This window comes from Gallus gallus, chromosome 10 (assembly GCF_016699485.2).
Source record: "Gallus gallus isolate bGalGal1 chromosome 10, bGalGal1.mat.broiler.GRCg7b, whole genome shotgun sequence".
NCBI lineage: Eukaryota > Metazoa > Chordata > Aves > Galliformes > Phasianidae > Gallus > Gallus gallus.
The window spans coordinates 17,681,295-17,709,067 of NC_052541.1; the positions used below are offsets into that span (position 1 = coordinate 17,681,295).

Below are 27,773 nucleotides of genomic sequence, written 5' to 3' on the forward strand. Positions count from 1 at the left end.
AGCCTGACCCCGGGGGCTGCGGCTGACCCTCAGGGACCTGTTTGACACCACAGTTCTTTGCCCCAGACCAGGAGCTCCAGGTTCATATCCCACCACTGGGTACTCTGTCTCACCCCTACAGTCTATGTCCCACCTCCATGGCACATTTCCCACCTTGCAGACCTTGTCTCACCTCCACAGTCCGTGTCCCACCCTCCAGACCCTGCCCTACCCCTACGGTGTATGTCCCACTCTCTAGACCCTGTTCCACCCCTATGGTCCATATAACATCCTGCAGACCCTGCCCCATCCCACGCACCCTTTCCCTTGAGGCCTGGCACCCTATGTGACCCCAGAACCACGTCCCAGCCCCCTGACCGACCCCGGTCCTTCCATCCCGACGTCTTCCACCCCTCGCCCGCCGCGGGGGCGGCCTCACGGAGCTGCGGGGCCGGGGCTGGGCCAGGCGGGGGCCGGGCCAGGCGAGGCGGCGGCGGGGCCGGGGCCGGAGGAGGGGGATCCCCGCCTCCCTGGGGCCGCGCTCGCAGCTTCGGAGCTGCCGGAAACCCGGTGCTGCCGCTCGGCTGCTGCTGCTGCTGCTCGGCGTGAAGTTGGTGCGGAGGCAGAGCACGGCCCGGCCCGGCATGTCCCCCCGCCCGGCTGCGGGACGCCGGCGGCGGCGGAGCCCCTGAGCGGGCGGCGAGGAGCGGCGGCCGGTCCCGATCATGGAGCAAGTGAGTACCGGGACGCGTTAGGAGCTCAGCCCCAGGGAGGGGCATCGCGGCCGGTCCCAGGTCGGGGGGTTCCTCTGCTGGTGCCGCAGCATCCCCAGCCCCGCCGCTTGTGTAACTTGTGCTGAGTTGGGGTGCTGCGGGAGGGTGAGCAGAGTGGGGCCGCTCCCGGTGGCACGCCGCTCAGGGCACCCCGCGCTGCGTCCTGCTGCGTACTGTGCTTCCAACGGGCGCGAGCTGGGTGCTGGCCGGGTGCCTGGCAGTGGCCGTCCTTCTCCTCCTCCTCCTCCTCCTTTGGGAAAGGCTGTCGCGATTCTGCACGTGGAGCTTTTCACGGCCCCGTGATGCCACAGATTTGTTGGCAAGTTGAGCAGGTCCTCTTCTCCACGCGTCTGCTCACTCGGTTATTCCTTCTTCCCTTCCACCCGACGAGGTTTTGCTGCTGATGCACGAGGAAGGTGCGGCAGGGCAGGCTGCAGGCTCCAGGACATGCAGCACTGGGAGCTTGGCTTGCTCCCCCTGTGCTTAACTCCTCAAATGTTGTGGTGAGAATAAGGGCTTCTTCCAAAAGGGCCACGACAGCGGGGAGACCAAAAGGCAGCCCAGCATGGCAGGGACTGAAAGTTGTCATTATCCGCCGGCATACATGAAATTAATCCATAGCACAAAAGTGCTTCCAGCTGGCGGCTGCACGCAGCGGGCGCTGCCGGGCTGGGGGCTGCACGCCCTTCGTTAGCCACAAATGAGTCCTACTGAGAGTGGGCACAGCTTCCCGGGTCTCACATGTGTGTGTGCGGTGTCTGGTATTGCTCCTGCATCGTGGAGATGTGGAAGTGCCAACAACATGTCAGGAGTGAACGTGGAGGGGTAGGAAAGCAGCTGAAGTTCGGGAACACAACTGGAGATGCATCTGGAGATGCATCCGTGCTGCAGTATGGGATGGACCAGTTGTACCACTTGCTTGCTGAGTAAAACGCTCCTGTGCAGTGTGTGCAACTTGTGAAAGCACCGCCGCAGTCCCACTGTTGGCTTCTGCTGTTGACAGAAGACACAGAAAGTATGTGGTTTTGTAGGCCCCTACAACTCAGGGGAAGGAAGGCAGAAATAACTGCCTAATGGTTAAATGAAAAGCCATCCCACGTCCCTAATTTGACATCCCTGCCGAGCTGTAAAACATGAAGGTAAAGCGGAGTCCAACTCGTGCTGCACTTTTAATGCCACCATGCTATAAATCGCACCAATGACTTGTACCGGCTGCGGGACCAGCGCCGCTGGCTCAGGCAGTGACAGAAAACTCAGTTCTTCCCTTGGTTATGCTGGCTCTCTCGGCTGATGTCAGTGGGTTTATTCTCATGGATTTACACCAGCATCAGGCACGAATCCAGCTCGGGAACACCCTGGAATGGCTATCTTAGCATTTCTTGCCTCCAGCAGAAGGAATACCCGCAGAAAGCTGAATTAACAACAACAAATCATCTCTTTGTGCTGCCCTCCAATTTTAGTCATGGAATCACAGGCAGCAAACATGGAGCGGACACCGAGTCCTGCTCCCAGCGCTCTGCCCTGGCAAACCTTCCCTCGCTGACAGATCGAGGGGCTGCACAAGCCAGAGGCATGGGATGCCAGCACCACGGGAAGCGCCGTGTGGTTGGGAGAGCATCCCATGCATGCGTTCTGCCCCGTGTGTGGGTCAAAGCATCAGTCCTGCTACAGAGGGGGTGAGCAGCCAGGCTTCAGGCACAGGCAGGGATGATTAGGCCCAGAAGTGGAAATCCTAATGGGTTGGAGAAAAGAGATTGTCCGGAGATGGCAGGGAGCTGGTGAATGCCGTGAGATTGCAGGAGCGCAAGCATGAGAATAACCTCCAACCAAAGCGGTGACGAGGGCGGGTCGCTTTTTCAGCAGTAGATGTGAAATGCTGCAACTTTGTAGTGAATACTTTTATTGTAAAACCACAGAGGAAAGGGTTTTCACCCTGCAGAGCAAAAAGGCCACAGAGAGGCTGATTTGTTGTGTGTTTTCAGGCAGCCATTCTGCCATCAAGAGAAAAAAATGAAAATTGATCTACACAGCAAAAAACCCCAACCCATTTGGGAGTAACAGGGAGACAGGTGAGGAAGTCACTGGTGGTGCAGCTGTGTCCAAGCAGAACTGCTAGGGATGAGGTCAAAGCCCGTGCCCAAGCATGACAGCAAAAGGGATGATGCACCAACAGGTCTGTATTGGTGCAGCGGTTGATGTTTGCTGAAGGAGCAGATCGCAACTGACTGCAACTTCCTGGCAACCTAAAAAGTCAAGCTTAAAAAAAACACAGTCCTCCCCATTTCCCGGAAAAGTTGTTGGTGCGCTGTCATCCTGTCGCGGGGCCTTGTCAAACACAGCACAGCACAGCACCATGAAACGGCTTCATCCTGCAAAGTGCACTGGGGCTGGTGGCCATTTCCGTGTGATTTACCTTGACCTGAGGCAGTCTGGTTGTGTTTCAGACATCGAGCCTCTTCCTGACCTTGCTGGAGGCTGGAATAAGCGCTTGCACACAGCAAATTTAATCTGTTTTGCTTCTCATTATGGGTGCAAGTTCTATCTTTAAGGAACAGCTCACTCAAATACTATCCAAGGGTGTGTTTGCTGGGAGTCGGGTGCATGAAAACAGATCTGTTAGTAAGGCTTTCCTCTGGATTTTTGGAAGCTGTCTGTACTCACTTGCCCTATCCCCACTCCTTTCTGGACATGGGAGTGTCTGGCTCTGACTCCTTGCGATGCACATGGGATTTCCTCATGGTAGGAAACATGATGTTTGAGCTACAGACACTCTGTTTTGTTTTGTTTTGATTTTTCCCTATCAGCAGCTAGCCAGAGCCATTTGAGGATGGTTGGGACTCTGCCTTGGTCATGCATCCTTTGTTTTGTGAAAATACTGCTTAGTGCCATTACAGGCAACAACAGGTCCTGTGTCCTGGGAGGAAAGCCAAATCTGGGGTAACAGTGTGGTTCTGGGAAGGGCTCTGGAGGATTTGGGGTTGGCCTCCTCTTAAGGGTCACGAGTTCGGTGAGGTGTTTTTGTAAGGGGATTTGGCTCTGCTTGCTCCTGGGAAAGGCTTAGGGCAGAAGCCGTGCCGGATTCTGCGTGCAGGGCAGCAGCAGTCTCAGGGTCCATACCCGCTCCCCAGCCCTGTTCCAGAGGTCGGGGCTGTGGGGCAGGAGTTGCCTGAGATCTCTTCTCCCTTGTAGAAGTGTTCTCTGGAAGATGCTGTTCTGGTCCCAGCCTTTCTCCCTGTGAGCTGCTGGGGAGAGACTGCACATGGTGGGTGCTGTGGTCTTTGCTGGGCAGGCTTTTCCAGGGACTGCCATTAGGTGGATGGAAGGTGCTCTCAATGTAACTTCTCCCTTCTGCTTTTCTTGGTGGCCCTGCAGGATACAAAGGAGGAGGTCTCAGAGAAACCAAAGCCTGCTCCCAGTGCAGAGAAATTTGGCTGGATAAAGAAAAGCAGTGGAGGACTCCTGGGACTGTGGAAGGATCGCTACGTTCAGCTGCGGAAAACACAACTTGTGGTCTATGAGGATGAGGTATGGTCACAGCTTAACCCCCTTGGGCAGGATCAAGACCTCAGTGACACAGTCCTTTGATTTTCACTCTTCTTTCCAGTCCATTCCTTTCAGAAGGACTTCTGCAGATACTTTCAGGGAGGTTAAATGAAGAAGAGACAGCTGCTGCATTTTAGAGTATATTATATACCATAAATATTTCAGACAGTAAATATTTTGACAGTATCATTGTTAAAAAAAAAAAGAAAAAAGAAAACGGGGGCAGGACATCCTGTGAGAAGGTGAACAGGGTAAGACTTTGGGCGGAAGCAGGATATGTGCTCGTAGTTTTTGGCATTTAAAGGCTAAAACTGCTTTGTAGCAGCCTGACTGCCCACCTGCTGCTGGAGGGCACAACCGGCAGCCCTGCAGCTGTTGGGCACCCCTCAAGCAGCTGGAGCCACTGCCTGCCAGGCTGTGCAGGGTCTTGTTGAGCCACGATGGGCACAGGATGAGGTTGTGAGTGCTTGATTTATCCTTAAACAAGGACACAGTTTGGGTCTGGCTCATCCCTTCCTTTTGGTTGAGCAAGCTAGTGCTAAGAGAAGGACCCCTGGGAGCCTTATCCTGAACTTCCCTAGATAAGTTGAATGCCTTAAGTTCATAGCTTCATTTAGAGCTGTTTCTAATTCCATGAGAAATAAGTAAGAACCAAGCCAAATCTGCCCTGTATCTTCATGCGAGAACGAAAGGTGAAATATCCCTGAGTCTGGTGCTCTGTTCCTGGGCTGAAAGGGCTCTGTAAGAGTGGGGTTGGCCTCAGAGGTCCCCAAAGGAATAAATTAGTGGGCAGATCACATAAGCTGCAGCCCAGAGAGGTCTGAGACAGGGGCAGCTGAGGCTAAGCCCTGCTGGTATGTGTGCCTGTGTGGCACCTGGCAGGAGGGGACTGGGGCATTCGTGGGCATCAGGATGCTAGAAGACAAAAGCACGTCCAGTTTCTGTCCAACATGTCAAGGGAAGAGGAATGGGGAAACATGTCAACAGTTGCACTGCTGTGATGGTTTCAGGAACAACAGGACAGACAAAAGAGTTTGGTTCTCTTTTCTAAAAACATAGTATTGCCTAATATGGAAGATTTGTTATGAGCACTTCGGGTTAAATGATATTACCTTCTGCTCTCCCCACATCCCAAGGCTTTCAGGAGGCGTTTGTTCTTGGTTTTGAAATGTCACGAAGAGTGCAAGAATACTGAAATGAAAAGTCAGAGTCAGGTAATGAGGAGCATGGAAGACAGGCAGAGTGGTGGGGGTGTGGAGACCTGCAGCTCTTCTGCAGAGATACAGCCTGTCCTGCAAACTGCTGGCTGTCTGCAGATCACATCCGAGTGCCCCAGACACCTGTTGACTCCAGCTGAAGCTACAGGAACAAACAGATTTAAATCTATAAACACAACTTGGTTGTTTTGTTTTTTTTCCTTAAAGGACATGCCTTTAAAAGCAAGATACATGGAGGTTCTTATTACCACAAGGGAAAAGAAAGCTTTTAAAGTAAGATTAATTTTCACAGACATTCAGAAGAAGGAAAAATCCCGATCATTTAAAGGGTTATTTTACTGTCTCAACAAGGAAAATGGCATTTGTAACAACCAGACATAATGTTTTCTGGTAGCCTGTGGATTGTGGTAACATCCTGTAATAAATTGCATCTGTAAGCTACAGTAGCTACAAGGCCCCATTATTGTAAATAAGGGATCATGTTAATATCTATAGGCTATTAAACTAGCTTACAGTGAAGTCAAATATCTCAGGAGAGGAAATTGCTACAAAATTATCTGGTAGCACAACGTGATTGTGCAGACTTACAACAAGGAAACCGAAGGAAATGGCAATTTTCTGTACTCAGGAGGGGTCCTGTTACCGCACAATTGTAGTTCATGTTTATTACTGTATTTATCTTCCAGTAGCGTGAGTTAGGGCAGTGTTGCTGTCTGTGTCTCACAACTGGGGAAGTTTCTGAGATGAGAAGTGACTTGCCCAATGTCAAAGGAGAGTCTGTGGTGCAGCGTGCTCTGGTGGCTTCTATTTCCTGATCTCAATCTGCATTTTTTGGCTCTTAAGAAGAGAGATTTTTAAATAGGATTATTCAGTGCTTGCTGAACTGGAGGTTAACAGTCTTCAAAAAGCAAGGAAATAAAACATTGGCTAACAGAAATACAAGCTAAGTTAGACCAAAGTAGTTATGTGGGAGGGAGGCCAGCTTCCATGTCCGAGGGCAAGCTGAGAGTCTACTTATTGAAACCCATCCGATTTCCACGAAACGAGCTGGTGACTTGGACGTGCTGTCCTTTTATCAGTCCCTGGAGTGTTGGAGCCCTTCCTGAAGAGGTGTTAACATTGCCTTCAGCAGTTGTTCCATATGCAGGCACACTTGTTTATGCAATTGCACAGGGCTAGCAGCTGCACTTGTCTCTGAAGTTTGTATGTGCAGAATAACAGCAGAGAAGGCCAACAAAAGATGCTGGCAATAACATTTTAAGTACAGCCTAAGCGTAACACAAACACCATTTTAGCATCATCAATAGAAATCTCCTGGAATGTGCCTCTGACCTGCCTTGGAAGCAGGTTCCCTATACTGCATCTGTTCATCTGTTTTAAAGCATAGCTACCTCCTGAAGGCAAATTGCAAATGGCTATTGTATTACTTGCAGCAGATGGTGGGTGAAAGCCGTGCATCTCTGTGCTGCAGGTTTCATCCAGCTGATGCAATGTATTCCTTGTTATCTGCTGAGGCTCCATCTACAGCACCCTACAGCTGCACCCTGATGTAAACCTAAGACTCAGTTCAGAAAGACGTATGTGCAAGGTACACATTACATACCCAAATGTCAGGAGAGATGCACCTATGCAAATACATACAGCTGTGTGGCATTCAGATCCCAGGGAAATTACCAATGCATCTCAGTGACAGTGCACACAAGCCCACAAAGAACCAAATATGCAGGTCATTTTACAGTGATGTTTTCTGTCTTCTTGTCTCTGCATATTCTTGCTGGAATAAAAACTAAGCCTGCAGAACTACAGAGGGCACCTGCAGAACAGGCAGTCCTGTGCAGAGAGGCCAAACAAATCCATGCCATCACTCCACGGATTAGAAAGAGTCAGTCTTTTTGATTTTAACTTTTTTTTTCCCCTCTCTTTTTGATTCTTCCTTTTTTTTTTTTTTTTTTTTTTTTTTTTTTTTTTTTAAGTGTGCCGTATGACTGGGCAAAAATCTACCAAGTAAGATGGCTGCTAGGGAGCAGAGGTTCCACGAGGCCTTTGGCTTCCTGTGTTAACTCAGCGGTGCAGCTGACGTCTGCATTTGTGCACCGGTAAAGTGGTAGCAATGTATACCCAAATGTGATTTATCAATATGCTTTGAGATCCTCAGATGGAGAAGAGGATTATTATTTCAAGCATTCCAGGCATTGTACAGAGAGTGGAGGCTCACAGACCACTAGTATGTATTGGTGATGCAGTCTTTGTTGGAAGTAGTAAAAACTTTAAATTTTACCAGTTCTATTTTCCCTTTTATCAACATTTCATTCAGGAAATTCTAGCTTTGCCAAGTCTGATTCCTTGGTTAAGCATATGCATTAATATGTATAGGTATTTAGTAATGTTCTCCCTCAGGGCCTGGCACTGAAATGCTTACAAACACATACATGTTTAAGTAGCGGTGTGTGCTCCACGAATAGCTAATGGTATTTTTCTTCTGCATTAAATCATGAGTGTAGGATTTTCTGTACCAGGATTTTAAGTGTCTTATTGATTGTCCCTTACAGCAAATACAAAAGCAATTTCAAAAACAAATACTAAAATCTATACAGGGAAGAAGGCCTGAAGGGAATTCCCTGTTCTCTAGGCATGTCTGTAGCCATGCGAGAGGCGTGGAGATGGGCAGCAAATGCAGCATCATGGGACACCCTGCAGGCCATGTTTTGCTGGAAGGAGAGACTGCTGAGTGGGGATTCAGGCAGCTCAATCCAGCCTTTGTGTCTTAGTGCAATAGAAAAGAATTGTTTTCACTTCCTTGGGATACTAGAGGCAAAATGCAGCAGGAGCTTGTGTCTGAGACCAGTTTGTAGGGGCAGGGCTCTGAAGGCAGCCTTGTCTCTGCCTGATGCTGAGCATCCTCAAGGTCCCAGGAGGTTGGAGGGACGTGGAGACCTGTGGCAGGGTCAGGCCCTTTGGTCTTTATCTGAGTCACGCAGAACAGACATAAAAGATTTCTTTGTGACCAGGTAGGCACACAGAGGGGCTGAGTAAAACAGAGACAAAAGTCCCATTTTATCACTGCCTGAACTTCATTCTTTTCCCTTGCCTCATACGTGGGGTTTTCTTCTTTTTTCTCTGGCTGCTCTCTTCCCTGCCTTCCTTGAAGAGGATAACTTGAGAAATTCCAGTCTCTGAGATGAAGGAGCAAAGTCAAGTCACTGCCCTTAGGAGGCAGGGCCCGGCACGTCCCCATCCTCTCTGCCTTTATTCCCTGAGCAGCCCATGATCCCAAAGCCTCCCATGGGAAGAGGGGCAGCTGAAAGTCAAAAGACAGCGCAGCAAAGCTGCTCAACCTGCAGAGTCCTCTTTGTCCCCCAGCTTCACCACAGCCTGTGACAGTTCTTAGGATAAGGAGGATGGCTTGCACAGGATCCGAGGGAACTTTCCTGTCCAAGAGGCAGGCAGGAAGGCGTGGATAAGGGGGCTGGCACAGAGCCACTGTGCTCTGCTGGGGGCAGAGCTGCTCTCCAAGGATGTGTAGGGTTGCCAGGGGACTCGGTGCAGATCTCTCATCAGTGTCCAGCCAAGCCACCTACACTTACACCCCGAGCTCAGCAAACTTTCCCATAGGAGGGGGTGACCACAGCAGTCGTGTGGCAGCACTGAGATGTGGGTGGTCACCTACTCAAGGCCAGGATGAGATCACCGTCCCCTAGGCATGTATCACTGACCTCACCCTTCTCTCTGATTTGTTGGCTGCTGAAGGGTTATTATTTCCACTCCTGTCCTTTTGTAGTGACATTGCAAAACCAGGCAGCAGGAGCCTTTACAGGGCTCAGTAATGTCAGCAGGATTTTATCTGTGAGGTTTTAGGTTTGGGCAGATTAATCTCCTCCTCCTAATATACCTCTTCCCAGTTCTCTGGTCACATTCACCTACTCAGTGTTAAATGAAATAAACAGTAATGCCATAACGATAATAAACCTAAATTAGATCCAGACAGCCCTGTGAGGCTCAGAATTTGCTCTGCATCCTCATATTGGCTCTCCTGTGCCCCCATCTCCAGATCAGAGGGTTAAAAAAACTGAATACAGCCTGGGCTCTGCACAGTGACTTAAATGTCAAGTGGTAAGCGAAGGAAATTCCCCGCAGCCCACTTCCCTCTGAACTCTCCATTCCCTCCTCCAGCCACGCAGTAACTTCCTGGCTACGACACATTTCCTCACCCCACACCCCCTTGCTGCTACAGGAATTGCTAAATACAAACTCATACGACTATGAATATGAGCAGAGTCAGATCTGGGGACAGTCGTGGCCGGAGGTTTTAATTTAGGATGGTAACAGAGAGGTTTGCGAGGCACGCTGACTGAAGCACTTTACTGGCAACAACTGCTTGGCAATTCTCACTGCTTATTTATGTAATATGTTGCAAAAGGGAGTTTTGGTCTGTTCTGAGACATGAATAATATTATCTGCCTGGCGCTACACTGCAATTCCTATTAGGGATGGTGCTCTGCAGCTGAACTGAGCCATGTACCACGTGTGGAATTTTAGTTATGTTATTGGGAGAAATGAGCCAAGTTCACGGCCTGCAGTCATCAGTGCAGATACACCAGAGATAAATATTCCCCAATGAGACGTTGGCCCTGACAGTTGTGCTGTCTGTATGGGGCTGTGTTTCCAGTCCTAGGCATTCTGACAGCTCAAAGCATGGCTGTGAGAGAAGTGTGTCCCAGTCACACGTGGCTGCCACCAACCTTGCTCACAGGAGGGCCAGGCTTCCTGGCTCAGTGTGCCAGCAGGGCTCAGCTCAGCCCACCATCTACCACAGGCTTCCTGCAGGGCTGGGGCAGTTCTGATGCCTAGTCCATCTTCTTCCCTGTGAAAAAGCAGAATAACACTGGCTTCATTCATTGCAGGAAGAAGGTGATTTTGCCAGGCTAAGTGGGAACTTGGGAGGGCTTTGAGATCATGTCAAGAAACCTTATGAAAGTGTGGTGTGTTACGTGTTGTATAGATCAGAAAGAACCCCTGCAGCAGGACTGGCAGCACATTCCCAGCCTCTAGCTGGGCAAAGTCCTTCTCACCTTGGATCTGGCTGTGGATCCTTGGAAGGAGCCACCAGACACGGCAGAGGCTGATGTTCTTGCACAGCCTCTGTGGACCACTAGCCACAAATCAGCCTATAGCTTAGAGACCCGCATGCTTTCTTGGGTGTGGGAAACCAATCTGATCTGTGGGGGCTTGCTGTCTGCATGCAGATTTATTTTTAAGGCAGAAGAACTTTTAGACAGATGCAAAGGGAACACACGCAGAGGTTGATGGTATATGATTGATTTCGGTGCCTCCTATTCATAATAATGTTTCATTCCCTCTCTGCAGGATGAGCAGAAATGCATAGAAACAGTGGAACTGGAGAGTTATGACAAGTGCCAGGAACTGCGTGCACTACTAAAAAAGAAAAACCGTTTCATTTTAATCCGCTCCCCGGGTAAGAAGGTAGGATTGCTTTCTCTTCACCCTCAATTCTGCTAACTTCAAAATGAGTCCCCAGGCAGCAGACAAAAGGCTCTGAAATTCACTTGTTTGGCAGTTAGGAGAAATTGCCTGTTTGTGAATGACCTAGGATGTACAAAGACGAACATTACTGTCCTGTAGACTTTATTCTTGTGTTGGGGAAAGGATCTTCCTTTGACTCAATTCACAAGAACATTTTCCTCTTGATATTTTTCTGCTTTATCATTTTCTTTCTCCCAGTACTCTTTGAGCAGTGGTGTGAAACCATATCTGCTGTTCTTCCATGTGCCCTGGATGGGGAAGTGTCCCTGCCCCAGCTGTGCGTGCAGCTTTGTCAAAGTTCCAGTGAAGTCAATGATCCCAATCCATGTACTGGGACAGTTCCTGTCCTTGGACATGCTCATATGAGAATGTCCGAGTAACTGCAAAGTAACTACAAAGTTTCTTGCAGCCAAACAGTTCTTAGAAGAAAATTTATTCTGGAGATTAATGAAACTCGGCAACCTTAGGTGCCTGTGCAGCACCTACTTGTATCCAGAACCTAATAACCAGGCTGATGTTGCAAAGGAGTTCAGTATCCACCTGGGCACAACTGTATGCAAGGAAGCACTTTTTCTTATATATAGGCCAATATATGTTCATAATCACTACACATATTTGAGAAGATTTTCTTCATTCCTGCTGACGGTGTATCAGCATCTTTCTGGGCTAGGATGTTTCTGTTGTTGCTCTTAAATAACTCACTTTGACTTACATTCTAATTTCAATGTGATTTTATTGGCTTAAAAGATCTTATTAAATTTTTCCATGCAGATCCGAAAGGTTGTTAGGGGACAAAAAACATATTAATTTCCATAAGAATATGAACAGCCAAAAATATCAGCTTGCATGCATTTCCTCATCTCCATTTTGTTTGAATAAATGGAGACTGTTTAGTCCTTGCTGTCATTACTGCTTATTCTTTCACTTCATTCACTTAGTATTTATTTGTGTAATGGTGCCTCAAGACCCCAGCTGAGTTCAGAGCATCTTTGTGCTAAACTTCATTCACAACAACAAAACAAGGGCAGTCCTCCTGCCCCAAAACATTCACTTGGACTGGGGTTGGGGTGGAGAGAGAAGGGGAATTATGTTTGTTTTGCAAGTAGGCCCAGTCTGCGTCAGGAAGAAAAGTGATATTAAGCACAGCACACCAAGGTTATGGTAGCCTGGAATTTGAGCCCTCTGCTAGAGAGCTCCTGCTCAGCACTGGATACAGAGCATTGAGTCTCTCCAGTTTGGCTGGAGGTTTGATGTTTGTTTTGTAACTTCATAATCACAAATCATGTCAATTTTAGATCAAAAATGTCTAACCTTGGCAGGCTTGGTGCGTTTTCTAGAGGGAGACGGGACCACAACAACTGCCCCTGCTGAATGCTTCTGGCTACGTTGTGTGCACACCTCCTCCCAGGGAGGCAAATAATAGCATGCGTGAGCAGAGATGGAGGCATAGTAGGAATTATTGTTATTATTTGCAAGTATATTACTTAGGCAAAGTGTATAATAGCTGTATGTTTCTGCATGAATCAACAAAGAGTGTGGGATCTGTTCCTAAACCTTTTGTTTCTTGCTAGGAGAAAGATATGCCCAAATTCTGCACTGAAAGGGAAACTTCACCCTTTTGGCATCCTGGCAAGTTTACAGCTCCCCTGGTTTTCATGCCAGTGACTAAATGGAAACCTAGATAGCAGCCACTTTTTATAAGGATCTTTTGGTAAAAGGGAAGGCTTTCATAAATGAAAAGTTCCCTGTTTTTTGCTCCCCTCCCACCCTCCTTTTGGCTGGGAATCTGGTGAGGGTGTTGACACACAACATACTTTTGCAGATGTTAGAACAAACTTCAATTAGAAGGCCAACGTACACAACTGTCCTTCTTCTGTTTTGGAATTGCAGCTGTGGCAATAGATATCTGCTCAACATTTTCCTTTTGGGAGACGTGCTGCCATCTGCAGAGTGCACTACAGCTTAAAGTCACCCAGCCCTTCATGTGTCACTACTTTTCTTTGCCCCTTATCCTGAGCACAGTGCTGGAGAATGCAGAAAGGAAGCGAGTAAGCCAGGAAAGGCCATTTCTATTCCAGTGTGCAAATAGAAATGTCACTGCAGAAAGCAGGGACCCCAGTTTAACTTTAGGGGAATCCAGGTTTAAATACTCGATGGGATGTTTCTGAAGAGCAGAGGACACTAGGAAAGAGCAAACAATAAAACAGAAACTGCTCAGACCCTTCCCAGAGTCTGAAGGAACTGTGAGCTCAATGTAGCTCTGCCTGCAGTGAATCAGTCAGTTAAAACAGTTCTGTAGCTACAGTTGCACCCAAATAAATAAGTTGCCTTGCTAACACTGCTGTTTGATGGCAGTACCCCAGATTTTGCTTGCCCAAGTCACAGGGATAACATTTTTGTTAAGCCACAACACAATATGAGCGTGTCACACGCCTGCACTGGACAGCTTCCTTGTGTGGAACTGAAACAAAGTGCTGTCCCCTGCGCTTTGGTTCTTCGGCAAAGGAAGCTGGAAGTGTGCAGAAGACCCATTCTGCTTAGAAATCTCGAATGCTTCACTCCAGTCACACCAATTAAATGAAAACTGTCGAACACAGAGAGCTTAGCTGAGAATTTGTAAGAAGGGGCAGCAACCTTGGCTTGGAGACCTTAAATGTACTCATGATGCAAAGAGCAGCATAAGCCATGTCTCGTGTAAGCTCCCTAGAGACTCCAGAGATTGGCACAAGCCTGGTATTCATCAGGTCTGAAAGCCTTCAGCTACCAGGATGAAGAATGGGAAGAAAGAGGGTAGCAGTATGGGAAAGAGTCCACCAGCAAGTGCTGCAGCTTCCCACACGTCCTGCCCTAGCACTGCCAGGCACAAACTCAGCACTTGTGGAAATTTCCACTACTTTTTTTTTTTTTCCCCTCGGTCAACTTTGGAGGTACCTGCGGCTCCCTTCAGCAGGGGCCCAGATTGGGAAGCTGACAGAGATTGCAGTGAAGCACATTTGCTTATGCTCTGAGGAGTCTGCTTCAGGGGTCTGCCCAGGCTGAACGTGGCAGAGACGCTGTGTTGCTGTGTTATTCCCAGGGATGAGGCAACTCTTGGTTCAGCTGCAGGAAAAAAAAATTAAAAAAAAATCCCCTAATTGATAGTCCCCTTGCTTCCACTTTTCCCTCTGTGATCCAACCTGACAAGGACCCAGATGTGAGATGACCTCACATCTGGCAGATAGCCTCTGCTGCACCCTGGGTAGTTACTGACCCAACTGTGCTCTGGCATCTGCTGGAGGTGACCACCTGGTGACAAAAGCCAGCAGAGGGGAACATGTTCCCACACCTCAGCCAGAAGAACACAAGCAGTTCACAGTCCGGTTTTGCCTACCCTTGCCGGCTGCTGAAGCTTTGCACTGAAATGGCTGAGAATATGCAGGTTTCTGTCACTCACTTCTTGACACATTGGTAGCATCAAGCAGAAAAGCTCAGCAAAAAACTTGTTTTGGTAAATGTCTTAAACTCCAGCTTTTTGGTTCTCCAGGCTTGTCAGATAAATCACTTAGGGCTGGCCCTGGATAATGGGGTCAGCATAGCCACGAGGCTGTCCCTGCTTGCAGAAGACTGATGAGAAGACACGGGGCAGTCAGAGAGATGTGCTCACTGTCGTCACAGGCAGTGACCAGAGTGTGAGCCTTTTTTGTTGCATGACATGCAGCCAGTGATTCAGCAGGAACTGACTGGCTGCGCTGTGCTCGAACTCACTTACAGTAAATTGCGTACACTGTATTCATGGCTCACAATGGTCACTATCACATTAGTTCAGTCATGACAGCTTTTCCTGGCACACCAGGCAGTTGTTTATGTCATGACTCAGTCTCAGCTGGCTTAGCAGGTAGGAGGGCAGATGGGCTGCCCTGCTTCCTGCCCTTTGGCTTTAGGCTTGGTGTCACTGACTCTCTATCTAAAATTGCTGCTGGAGATCAGACCCTGCCTAAAGCTGTGTGTCCTCTGATATCTGAATACTCAGATGAATAAAAATAAAGACAAAGTAAATTAATTTGTTCCTTGTCTCACACTAGTCTACAGAACCACAGTGGCAAGCAGAACTAAGAACAACAACTCTGGCTTGTTCCTCTATTTCCTCAGCTTTATAGCGAGCTTCCATCCTACTATGGGCAAACCTCCTACCCCAGTGCCTGTGATGGAGGACATGAGCTACAGAGGGAGGCAGACAAGCAGTGGACTGCAAGGAAACAATGAGGCTCTGTGTGGCAGCATCCCGGGTGCCAGCCTCAGAGCCCCAGCAGCCTGATTCTTCCTTAGTATCTGCGTATATTATGCTAAAAAGGAAAAAAATGTTCTTGTAGAAAGGAAACTGGGTGCACTGGTTCTGTGCTGCTGCCTGTGAAGCATCTCCCCACGCTTTCCCCTCCCCCTGCTGTCCACTGGGTCTGTGATCGGTGGCTGCAGCAGTTGGTCAGCATTAAATAGGGCATGCCGGAGGGAGACTTCAGCTTCTCAGTAATGACCAGCAATTCCCCAGGGACCTCACTCTGCCGTGCTGCGCAGTCGCAAGCTGACACCAGCACTTTGTCACTGTCCCAGCTTTGAGAGGTCAGCGGCTTTTGTCCTGGGCTGAGAATAAGGCACAGAAAGTGGCATTAGAAGAGGAAGCTTGAAGTGAGGCAGGAATCCTTCCCTTGAACACCATTTACGAAGATTTCTAAACCCTGGTGCGGGATGCCAGGTCTTTGCCAGGCAGTGCAACAGCACAGCTGCTCACAAGTAGAGCTTTCTCAGATGCTTTTGTAATCACAAAGCTTTGGGGTGAGATCGTTTCCAAACAAAAAAGTTTTTAAGCACACACAGAAACAGGCCTGCTTGGGCTATAACAAAACCTAGCTGTCACCATGTTTTGGAGCCTTGCCTTCCTTAGATTCCCTGGTTAGCATGATCCTTTTGCGTCCCAGACAAAGAACCCTTTTTCCAGAGTGCTATGGTTCAGGCCCTAACCTCTTCTCCGGGCTCTTAGGAAGACATTTGGCCCCATCACCTTACATGCAAACTAAATGAACAAATACACTCTCCCAGAAATGCTTCTTAACTCCCTGCTGGCCATGCTGGTTGCAAGGGTCTTGCATTTTGTTGCTGTGGTGTGCAGGTATAAAACCTTGGCACTACAGTGAGCAATAAATGCAGAAAGGAAGGGCAGTAGGTTCCTAGCTAAATAGCCAGAGTGAGTGTAAGGAGATCAGGCTTTAGCTCTACAGAATTTTTAATAGTGCTGTATGGGTCAGAAGAGCATCCCTACTGGGAGCCGTATAGCATAGGCCTGTAAGATTTCAGAAGTTGCTGAAACCCCAAACAGTTGCTGCCTCATTGTACCATAAACAAAACAGGAAGCTGCTCAGAGCACTAGCTTTGTCACCCTCATCTTGTATAGCCTGGATGTTCTGAGTCTGTTGTGATTTCAGACTGTGGAGCCTGATTTACAAAAAGGCTGAGACTGCAGCTGGTCTTGAGGGCAGTACAGAGGTGTTGGATGACTGTAGGATGTTAAATACCTGGAAAAAAATATTTTACCTGAGACCCTACTAGTATGTGGTTTAGGTAAGCCTCAATGTAACTCACCTCCCCATCTGTAAAACATGGATAATTGTTCTGAAAAGTAATTTGTGAAGCCCTCAGATATTGTAGTGATAAGCAGTGAAGAAGAGATCATCAGCAAAATTGGTAATTCTGTCTTCAGGGTAGGGCTGCAGCACAATGCAGTCAATATTGATCCATAAAACACACTATGGGATAGCTCAGTAGGAAGCTCCACCCCTGTCATTAGGGATAGACACATGAGGAACTTGTGTAGTGGCTTGGTTAAGACTGCCTAGGCAACTTTGGGGTTGTCTAATTTTTTTGAGTGCTTGATGTTGCAGCTTTCATGATGTTCTTTAGCACAAGAGCATTTCTCTGTGCCTGTACAGTGCAGATTGCAGCTATTTGGATTCAGTGGAGCTATCTGGATCCAAGCCAGTCAGCCACAGAGTAACCTGTAATACGAAGATGGCATTTTTCTCACCTGAAGTGTATTTTGGGGCAAAACTACACAATACCACACAGCAGAAAAATAAATAGCATCTTACTTATTGTTCCTGCTGTGGTCAATTAGAGATTAAAAACATTGAGCACAGCCCTGGGATGACTCTGGAGGAAGGCAGAGCTGGTTGAATGGGGGACAGCCATACGATCCATTGCTTCTGTCCTCATTTTTGTCCTATGCTTTTTTACCAGCTGCCTCTTCTATGGCCTAATTGTTCTGTATTCTTAAGACAGCTGTTCAGACCCCAGAAAATGTACGTCTGTAGTGCCTGCTTCTATTTTTTTCATTTGCGAGCAGAAAAAGATATTGTTAATTTTTTCACTTACACTGCTCTTAGCCGCATCCTGTCTGTGTGCAGCTGAAGCAGGGTTGGTGCAGCCAAGGTCAGAGCCCTGGATTCCTGTATTGGCTCTGTTCTGCAGAGCCACAGGAACAGGGAAGAAGGCAGAACCTATGGCATGTGGGTTTCCTACTTGCAGCCTGTGGGGAAGTTGGAGATAAAGTAGCTGATAGCATCTGAACTGCCACAAAACAGCTTGGACTCTCATTCTGATTTGCTGCACGCAGTTTGACCATTCACTGTACCAAAAACTTTCTGCTGCTGTAAGAGCTATTCCACAGATGTTACAGAACTAAGACACTCTTAACTTATTACTACTTTAATTACTCATTGCAAAAATAGAACGACAGCAGCAAACAGCTCAGCGTAACAAAATTCTGTTCACGGGAGCTATGAAGGGAAGTACTTGCCAAAGTGCAAAGGAATCTGTACTTTAAACACAGACTGGAACTGAATGTTATATAAAAACTGAAGGGATATACAGAATGCAAAACGCTGCCTCTCTGTTCTTGACAAGTAATGCTTAGGCAAAATTCTCTCTCCGCTCCTGCAGGTTCATGATATCAAATTTCAAGCTCCAACTTCGGAAGAAAAGGAATCATGGATAAAAGCCCTGAATGAGGGCATCAATAGAGGCAAAAACAAAATATTTGATGAGGTAAGAGATGCTGTTTTCAAATTCATGTACTTCTGTGTCAGTTCTCATTCACTGCTTATTTAGCTAGCAACAGAATTTGTCTGAGATCCCAGGCTGCCTGTCTTTCCTGAATGCCAGGCACTGACAAAGGAAAGAAAGCCCATTCACAGCTGGATGCAAGGCAGACCAAGCTGCATCCTCAAAGGCTAGGAGTTTTTAGTCCCTCTAGTTCCCAGCCCAAGAGGCTAGATCATATAGAGAAGTGTTTGCATACTTTCTGGTAGGGTTAGAGGCAGGCACAGTAGGATGAGTAGATGGTACAGAGGCATCATCAGTGCTGCAAGAGCTAACATCTCACCGAGAGACCCATGGGACACCAGAGCTCACCAAAGTCAGTGGGAGATAGTCTGATGGCATCAGTGGCTTTTGGATCAGGCTCTCAGTGGAGGCAATGGTGTTCCCCTCTCCTGGAGGATGCAACAGGCTGCAACTGGGAGGACTTGTCTTCCCTACACTGTCATCATGCCCAGCACCAAGCAGCCTGGAAATTGAGGTATTTGGTTAGGACAGTCTTCAAGACTGGAAAAATCTGCAGTGACTCAGTCCACCAGTTATTCTTGCTGAAGGCTGGAGAGAAGTCCAATGGAAAGTTACTCCAAGGTTTCTCAGCCCATGCACTCTCCCTGCCTTCCTCTCCACCGGCCCCAGCGCTCCCCAGTTCCCCGCTCATTCTGGTGTGCAGAGGCAACAATGAAAACTGCACATTCTCAAGCCTGACTAACTTTGCCCTGCTCTCGGTTACCTTGTAATCAGCCCCTAACTAAACTGAAAGAGCAGTATGTATTCTTCAGTTGTTTTTGTAACTGAAAGAAAGTGCACAAAACCACCATTATGAGAATGACACAAAGAATTAGGCAGGATTAAATAGGAGACTAAGAAATCAGCAAGATCTGTTTAGCAAAGGAAACCAAAGCAGTAAGTAAAAGTTTTGGGAAAAGAACTAAGTTCTTTTGGTGGCGCTTAAGAATGCAAACTCTGAGAGCCTGGGCTTTGCTTTTATTCGGGATAGGGCGAAAGCTGGAGGAGACGCTGGAACATGCTCCTTTTTCACCTAGGCAAATCATATCCCACATCAGGTTTTTAATGATACCTGGAGCCCTTGGACCAAGCAGGGAGCAGCATGTGTAATTACAGGGAGCAGCTGTGCGCAGCCTGAGAAGCCATTACAAAGTAGAGCAGCAAAGAGCCAAGCAGCCAGGTCTGCTCTCACGTTACAGCGGGTAGGAGGTGCGATGTCCTCTAACACAATGCTGCTCAGCCCTTGCTGGAGCCACCGATGCAGACTGAGAGCTGCCTGCAGCAGCAGGGCAGTGGGCAGCAAAGTCCGCAGCCCCCTCCCCAGCATGGTGTGGTGAGGTCTGGGGTCACCTCCCTTCCCCTTCGCCTGGAGACAATGCTCCTGATGAGGATTCAGGTTCTCAGACAGAGCCAGACTTTAATTCTGCTAAAGATCAGACTTCAGATTTAAAATGTTTCTGCACAGGCTAGGCACAAGCTGATGGGTCAGGCCCTCAGCTGGCTTGGATTAGCTGTTCTTCAGCCTATTAGACTGCCCAGAGAAGTTGTGGAGTCTTTCTCCTTGGAAATCTCCTTGGAGAGCTTCAGAAGAGCCTCTGGGTGGCCCTGCTTGATGGGCAGAGTTTAGAGCAGGTGACCTCCAGAGGTCCCTTCCAACCTTAACCATTCTGTGATTCCTCCCTGCTCACACATGGGAGGCAGTGGATTTCTCCTCTGATTCCAGGAAATAAATTTGTTAATTCAGCTACAGTTGCAATTAATCCAGGTCACTGCTCACACCTTCTATTCAGCTTCCTGCAGTCATTAGAGCTGTACAAGGGAAGGTCTATTACGAAGAACTGCTGATACAGTTCACCATCAGGTCACGGTTATTAATGGGCTTTCACCTCTAAGATGGCAACAGCAGTTTCAGAGCTAGCTTAGGCTGCGGTGGGGGCAACAAAGCCCTCCTGTGTCCTTCTCTTACCTGCCCTTTTGGTAGAGAGGAGGCTAGTAATTGCAGACCTCTGAGGGTTGGCTGCTTTGATGTAGAGTGCCTTTTAGATAAACATACACTTTTAGATAAACATGCATTAAAGATACCTTAAATACCCATCACATACACATAGGGCTTTGCAGGCAAGCTGGAACTAAGGGAAAATATTCAAAAACCTTCCTTGGATCCAAATGCTGCATCCATTCCTGTGTGATAGCGAGAATTTTATAGATGGATTGTGAGAAATTAATGACCTTCTTCCTTTTCTGTTTTCCTTCATTTTAAAGGTGAAAGTAGATGAGAGCCTTTCCTTGGACCACGTAACTCGGGACAGAGTGAAAGTGGCCCACGGTCGCAGGCCGCCCACAAGAAGCCACCTCAAGGAGGTAGGTACATCCTGTGGGGACAGAGCCACCTCCCCAGCTAGGACCAGCTGTACCCAAGTATACTGCTCCTTCCAGCTACAGGCAAACCCTTGGGAAAACCTAGGTACAGACAGCCCAGAAAAATCTCACGAGGGGAATGGCTTGCCCTGGGAAACACAGCGCCCACACCTCTTTAACTGATCTCCAAGTTAACCCATAGATCTGTAGCTGCTGCAACATGTTACAATATATTTAGCTTCCTATAACTCATGAGCTGCTTCGCTGTCTGGTGAGAGCCTTTATAGTTTCATTTTAATCAGAAGAGACCGAAGCTGCTATATTTATTTGCAAAGAGGTGGTGATTTTGTAGCCACAGTGGTGTAAAGATACAAGAACTGCACGGTCTGTGGGGAGAAGCTGTATTTCTTATTAAACTAACTGGAAAAAACAGACAAGCTTTCAGGTTTACAAACCCTTCCTTAGCTCTGAAACAGAATACGTTATTCTCCCAGGCAGTTTTATAGACTAGCCTGTCTACCCTTAACTGATTTTCTGGATCTGTCACTTAAAAAAAAAGGGAAAGAAATAACACTGCAAAATAAACCTGCAGCTCATTTCTGTGGGAGAGGTTCTTATGAATGCTTGATTCCTGTGATTTATGAAAAAGCTTCCACAGACAGATTGATATTTTAGCAGAACATTAATCTAAACCAACGAAGGTTTCTAAATCAAACCTTCTTTCTTCAGGCTTCCCAGACTCTGACTTATGTGTCTGCACAGCACTCAGATGGCGCTAGTGCAGGAAATGAGATGCCCCAAGATTTTTCACTTTGCATAGAAATGGAGGGAGAGTGTGTCTTCTAGAGGTATGCATAGGAATGAATCACAGGTTCCTATCCATCCCTTCAGAAAACAACAGAGCAAAACATGACAGAAGTTGCAGAAGCAATGAAGTGTGGATTCTCTGATGCATAGAATGGGCTCAGCAAAGCAGGATGCCCTTCCCTAGGCACTGATAAGCCCTCTCAGCCTTACTCAGCTCCCTGTTTTCATGAGATTCCTCAGACATAAATATCTGTAAGTGCTCTCACTTTCAGCCAAATTCAAGAAAAACTGGCTTCCAAATTCAAAAGCAGTAACAAGGAGAGAGAATAGAGCCTGCAGAAAGATGAGTATGAGAGTTGCTGGCTGCAGCATTGTGAGAGAAAGGGGATGAATGAATATTCTCAGTGCCAAAGCAGGCCAGGTAAGGACAGCTCAAGACAGAGCAGCCAGGATGCAGCATGCCTGTCTCTCTCTCACTGTTAAGGGCTGGAAAGGCAAGAGAGACTTTACCTAAACTCTGCATTGCAGGACTCTGGCTCTAGTTGCACTTTTGTGCAGCATTGGGTTCCTTCACACAGGAACTGCCACTGCATCTCTCCATCCAGTGCACTAAGCTCACATCCTGCAATGTATTTACCACATCCACCCTTTTTAGGATATCCCCCTGCTAGAGAAGTTTGCAGGCAGCCTGTGGTTTGCAGGAGGTATAACCAGTTAGTTTTAGCCTCACCGTGGCAGCAATGACATTAGGCTGAGAGAGAGTGAGAAGGCAGTGGTGTTACAGTAGAACCTCTGGCCAAGTGATCTCAGCGTATGCCGACAACTTGTTTTGTATGGCCACATGGAAATATGACAGTCCCAAAAGCAGAAAGCAGCAGTGCTTTGGCTAAGCACACAGTAAATGAGGGGGGTAGAAGGATCCAGCTACTACAGGGTAAAGAACTCAAATCAGTCAGAGCTGGCTTCTTAGCATCAACAGGAAAACAGAGAAATAAGAGTGTGGAGCAGGCTTTGAGATGCTCTGCTCAAAAAAAGTATTAAAATAAATTCTATGCTTTGGTCCTAATTTTTGACTGCTTGTGGCTCTTGAGTTTGTTATTCTTGTGCAAGCTGCTGCACCATCAGGCAGGAAGTAATTCAGCAGCAAAACCACCCATAGCATTCACAGAGCGTGTTGGTCTGTAGAAAAAGTGGGCTAGGCAGAGGGATAGGAGATCTTCATTTGATGCATTCAACATTTGCTGTAGGGTACACGATTTGACCCTACTTTCTTTGTCAGGTAGAATATTTTGGTTTATCACAGCTCATTAAATTTGGGTATAGCAGATTTCATTAGGTTTCACTTACTAGATAAATGCTACTGCTGTGAGTGGGTATTACAGGGTGGTGCTGCACAGAGGCAGCCCAAGCTCTGTGGATTGCTCTTGAGCTGCAGAAGCAGCTGCTCTTAAGAGCACTGTTTTTGTTATCAGTCATATTCTCCTGGCAGTTTCAACAGATGTAAGTATAAATAGGGGGTAGATGTGCAAAACAGTAATCCCTCACCTTCCCCTTGAAGCTGAAGTTTCATGCTGCAAGTGTTTGTACCACTGTATCCATAGCAATTCCTTGAAGTAAAAGGATTGAGCAGGGGATTGATGGAATAGAAATTGATAAAGTTCTCTGTTACATTTCAGGCTGCCAAGTCTACATCAGATGGTATCCTGCGATTAGATCTGGATATAGTAGACAATGGACCACCAAACTTTGACTCCACTGTCAGCGAAAATGAGAATCCACCACCTCAAAAAGAAACTCCAAAGCCACCTATGCCACCTACAAAACCTTCTGGTACAAAAGAAAACCATGATGCAGAGAACAGTGTTTCTGATCAGGAACATAAGATGTCCCCTCCGTTGCCTCCAGATAAGAAGCTTAAGGAAGGCTTAGCATCAAAGGACAATGCAAATGCCAGGGAAGAGGACTGTGTAAGCAGAGAGGAGAGTGTGGAAGAATCTAGCACACCAGGTGAGGAGAACACAGATCAGCTTGTTGAGATCAGCAACAAGGGCACAGCAAAAGCTCCAATTCCTCTTCCTAAGAGTGTGCCAGACAAGCTAAAAGTTGCTTGGGACCAACCAGTCCTTGAGCCTAAAAATGCAAACGACTTGGAATCATCAGGAGATAGTAGCAAAGGCAGCCTTGCTGCAATTGCTACCTCAGATGTTGCAAAGCCTCCTGTTCCTCCTCCTAAGGTTCTATCAGAAAAAATGATAGCCACTATGAACTCTGGTCACAGTGATCTGGAAGATGGGGGTTTGGAAGAACTGAGGTCTGGCAGTTCCAAGTCCCCGGTGAATGGCATTGAAGATGGTGAAGCAGCAGAGTCAGCATCCCAAACAGCTGAAACTGAAGAAGGAAATGGGAGAACCTCAACTGAGAGGGAACAGCAAACTTCAGCAGAACAGAGAGAGAGTTCCCTAGCTACAGAGTCAGGCCATGAGAGCGTAAAAGGAACTATTGAGAAAAAAATATCTGTAGAAACCCCTGCAGCTCTGAAACTTCGCAGTTCTTCTCTGGGAGACTTGTTGTCTGATTCCAAAAGTACACAGAGAGCACTTCCACACCAAGGTCTCGCTGAGGATTCCCATTACTGCTTAGCTAAAATGGAGAAGAAAGTTGCTAACGAACGGGAGAAGGCAGAAAAACTTCTGCAGAAGGTTTTACGGGAAGGGTTGGAGCAGGCCCAGGAGGGCAATGGACCCCCGGTGGTGGCAGAGACATTACTCAATGAGGCTGTAGAACAACTTCGGCAAGCTACACAAGTCTTGCAAGAAATTAAAAGTCTTGGAGAACTGAAAAAAGAAGCAACACAGAAACAGAAAGAAAAGCAAAAGGATCTAGTGACTCTTTATAGGAGAAGTGCGCCCTGACACACTCTTCAAAGAGACTTCTTTTTCAGAATTCAAAGCTAAACTTTTGCCATTTATGATTTGTACTATTGCTAGGCCAGTGTTCAAAAGGTGGTGTTTTGCTGTGCATGCACCATGTATATGGAACAGAATTGAGCTTTCAGTTATAGCCTCTCTCTCTTTCTTCACGCTGTACATACATACTAGTCCAGCTCTGATCCCTTTAGCACAGCAGAACGTTACAAGACATTGAACAGTTTGAAAATGTGAACATTCTTTATGGACTTGATCCAAAGTCCTTTCGAGTGAATGGATCAGTCCTTAACAATTTCTGATAGTCAAACCAAGTTCAATTTTTGAAGGAAGCAGAATGGTTATTCTAGCAAAAGCCCCTGCCTATCTGTATTCACAAGCAGACACCAGATTACACTGGCACATATCTGGTCTTCCCATTTAATTCATTTAAGGATAAACGTAGTCAGAGAAAACTTTGTTTATACATTTGCTGGCAAGGTTTCCTGGAGCACCTGGCCCAGTGACATCTAGGAATGTAAGGATAAATGGTTTCAACTTCTCTGAAGACACGCATAAAACTACCTTCACAGTTAAAAAGTGACTTCACACAGAGGGCAAGCAAAACTGGCCAGCTCCTGCCTAAAAGAAATGTCCTCAGATCTAGCACATCTGCATGAAGGCACTCTTCTGAGTCCAGCTGGCAGAGCTGTAGGTGTGCTAAGCGCTGTGTAAGTGAATGCAAGTCTCAATGCATCACTGCCAGGCAAGTATTAATTGTTCCGGTTCCATTAATATAGAAACTGAGGCAACAATGCAAAGCAGGTTACCCTTGGCCTTTGAAGAAGTGTGTTGTAGCATCACAACACGTTTATTTGTAAGGACTGTACTCATCCAGTAACTCTGAATGCCATCAGGGTTGGGAACAATTAGCCAGATGTTTGGAGAGCTTGTGTCCAGGAGATGCCCTGGGGCAGCTTGTCCATAAGAAGCTCATTTTCTAAGGATATGCATTCCCTTAGCTGTTGGCTCTCTGCTGTGGGATGTTAACTGACAGGAACATGCACATCAGGCAGCCGGACCGGATGGGATCCCCCTTCCTATTTAACATGATTCTACCTGCTGTGTTCTGGCCAGCCTGAGAGCCATGGTTTGGCACAAACACCTGTAATTGGAGTACAGAGGGAAAGGCATTTTGTGTGCACAACTTTGGGGCTGGTCCCTGTGGCTTAAGTTTATTAAAATGAAAATACACTGCTGCAGAAGGCTCTGAAGAAGGCATTACAAGAAGGCTCTGGCACAATTCCCACAGCTTCCCCACCCACCTGCTGAAAGCAGTCCCAGTTCCCGTGGTCTCTAGTGATTAACATTGTGATAAAATCATGTCTGTACTGCTGCTGCATAGCACCGTACCTGAGCTGGGTCCCCTCACCTATTCTCTATGGTATTTGCTCTCAGGGGAATCATTTGACACCATGAAGGGCTTCTCCTTTGATTAAGGCAGGCTCTGGAAGCACAGAAAACGACAATCTTCCCTGACTGGTTTTAAGGAGTGACATGCTACCTTAGCTCTTCTCTCATTTGTCAGCACTGCACTCTGCTCTCCCATTTCCATTTCTTCCATTTTCTTTGTATAATTTCCCAGGTTCCACAAGGCTGCAGTGGGCTGCAAACTCCTCCCTTTGCAGCAGCCCAGTAAAGCTTTGTCTGCATCTCTTCTTAGCCTTGCCAATGGGCTCATGTGTCTGAGCACAGAAATATCATCTTTGGGCTTCCAAATGTCCCATTTTTCACCACCCAGAGCCTCTTTTGATTAAAACAGCCATGGTGGCCTGTCCCCCTTTCTTGAGCTGTAGGCATTGCATGGAAAATCACTTGTCATTCTCTCACACGGGGGGTTCTACATGGTCAAACACTCAGGGCTCAGGTGCCACAAAAGCTTTGCTGTGAGACAAAAAGATTCCTATGTCCTAAGCCCACTGCCAAGCACGCAGCCCGGAGCAAACTCTGGGTCTGTGTAATTTGCTGCTGTACACTGAATGTGAACTGTGGGTTTTGCTTTCAAATATTCTTAGGACAAGGGCTAATAATACAGAAAATATTCAGTGCCTATCTGCTATCTAAATGTATTTTTCTGCATGTGCACTTTTGTTTACCGAACACTGTGTGGTATAAATGTGAGCTGTCAGAACCTGGTGCGCACTGGAAGTCGAGGGACATCAGCTTCAGAGAGCAGGCAGGCATTTGAAGGATGCAGTTTTGTATTAAGTGATAAACTAGATGAGGAAAAGAAGTTCACACTACCAGGAAGACACAAAACCACGGCAATCTCTTGGTACGGGTCCAGACCCCAAAGTGGAAGTTGGTCCTAAACTCCAGGATGGGCAAATCAAAGCCTGGAACTGAAAGCCCATGAGAATGGAAATAGCCTATGGAACAGCTGCACCACCCAAAATACATACAGATGCTTTTGCTCTCACAGGTGTTTCTTGTGGCAGTGTGTTCTGTGGATACCCATCTGGCAAAGTACTGATGAAGATACTGAGACATCCTTAACTGTTACAGCCAAACCTACAGGATGTGCTTATATTTACTGTATATTTTTATATAATACCGAATATTCTAATGAATAAATGTCTGACATTTTACTGAATACCCATCAGTAGAATTCTTAACAGAACAAACCTCTATTTGTAAGGAAATGGGCATGTTAAATCATTTTACAGGCTACAGCTAATTACTGTTTTTACTGTACTAACAGAACTTACTAGATGGAATCTCCATAGCACCCAGTAACTCTACTGCTGAAAACATTATGATAGAGACTTTTTAACTACTTTTGCTCATAGGGTTAGCAGTTTCATCCTAAAATACCTAGCTTGGCCATAAGCATGATTCACCCAGACTTTACAAGAAACAACATCATATTGCTTCTGCAGTTTTCCCACTTGTTCTCCTAATTCTGGTCCTAAGCTGGGCTCTCCCTAAAGGAGGAGGGTGAGTTACCCTGTAACTACCCAAGAAGCCTTCTGGAGTGCTTCTTGCTCCTCTGCAAATGGCAGTGCTGGTCACAGTCAGAGATTGGATCCTGCTCTGTTCAGCTTTTGTTCTGAACTCCTGCAGCAACTCCTTTTATCAGTGTACATCATGCACTTTTTTTTTTTTTTTTTTTTTTTGCTCCTCTTAAACTTACCCTTCTAATTTCTGACTACACTAAGATTTCTTTCTAGTGCCTAAAAGCCCTGTGGGCATGAAGTGCTGGGGTGCAATTCTGTGTTTCAGGCTGTGCCACTAGGTTACATTTGTGACAGGAAGGAAGTGAGCTTGCAAGCAAGCAAATGTGGATGGCTATCTCAAAAGCAGCCGCTGCATCCAGCGGAAAGGCAGCACTTTGTCTCCTCCTTGTAAAGAGCTTTGAGATTTGGCAATAAACCCCCTTTTAAATATCAACTGTTTAAGAGCCATTTGTCCTAAACAGGAGCAAAGAAGAGCCACAGGGTTTGATGCGAAGGAGGTTGTGT

At 47.0% G+C, this 27,773-nt stretch overlaps 2 protein-coding genes across 7 annotated transcripts in view; one reads left to right on the forward strand and one right to left on the reverse strand.

Moving 5' to 3' along the window:
- PCSK6 (proprotein convertase subtilisin/kexin type 6) overlaps positions 1-27,773 on the reverse strand; it is a 76,089-nt gene that overhangs the window by 34,486 nt on the left and 13,830 nt on the right. Inside the window, exons 2-4 of one of the 5 annotated variants that reach the window (XM_046899174.1) lie at positions 10,252-10,373; positions 5,408-5,486; positions 362-4,118 (exon numbers count right to left, since the gene is read on the reverse strand). The gene's annotated coding sequence lies outside the window, so the exon portion shown is untranslated. Of the gene's footprint in view, positions 1-361; positions 10,374-27,773 lie in introns of all 5 variants that reach the window. The other 4 variants (XM_046899173.1, XM_046899172.1, XM_025153994.3 and 1 more) reach the window with 4 other exon arrangements.
- On the forward strand, positions 526-27,702 carry PLEKHO2 (pleckstrin homology domain containing O2). Of its 2 annotated transcripts, none has more exons than XM_003641823.6 (6): positions 526-713; positions 4,125-4,277; positions 10,877-10,993; positions 18,023-18,127; positions 20,447-20,545; positions 23,026-27,702. In XM_003641823.6, exons 1-6 carry the CDS (start codon positions 705-707, stop codon positions 24,259-24,261), a joined length of 1,719 nt encoding a protein of 572 aa, XP_003641871.2. In that variant the 5' UTR covers positions 526-704; the 3' UTR covers positions 24,262-27,702. The 2 variants fall into 2 exon arrangements, with proteins under 2 accessions (XP_003641871.2, XP_025009763.2); XM_025153995.3 differs by lacking the exon at positions 526-713 and adding an exon at positions 3,801-4,014.

What these genes read in the sequence shown, in the direction of transcription:
- PLEKHO2 (XM_003641823.6), top strand. An exon ending in TTGTGGTCTATGAGGATGAG is followed by an intron (nt 4,278 to 10,876) that starts GTATGGTCACAG and finishes CCCTCTCTGCAG; the next exon opens with GATGAGCAGAAATGCATAGA. An exon ending in CAAGAAGCCACCTCAAGGAG is followed by an intron (nt 20,546 to 23,025) that starts GTAGGTACATCC and finishes GTTACATTTCAG; the next exon opens with GCTGCCAAGTCTACATCAGA.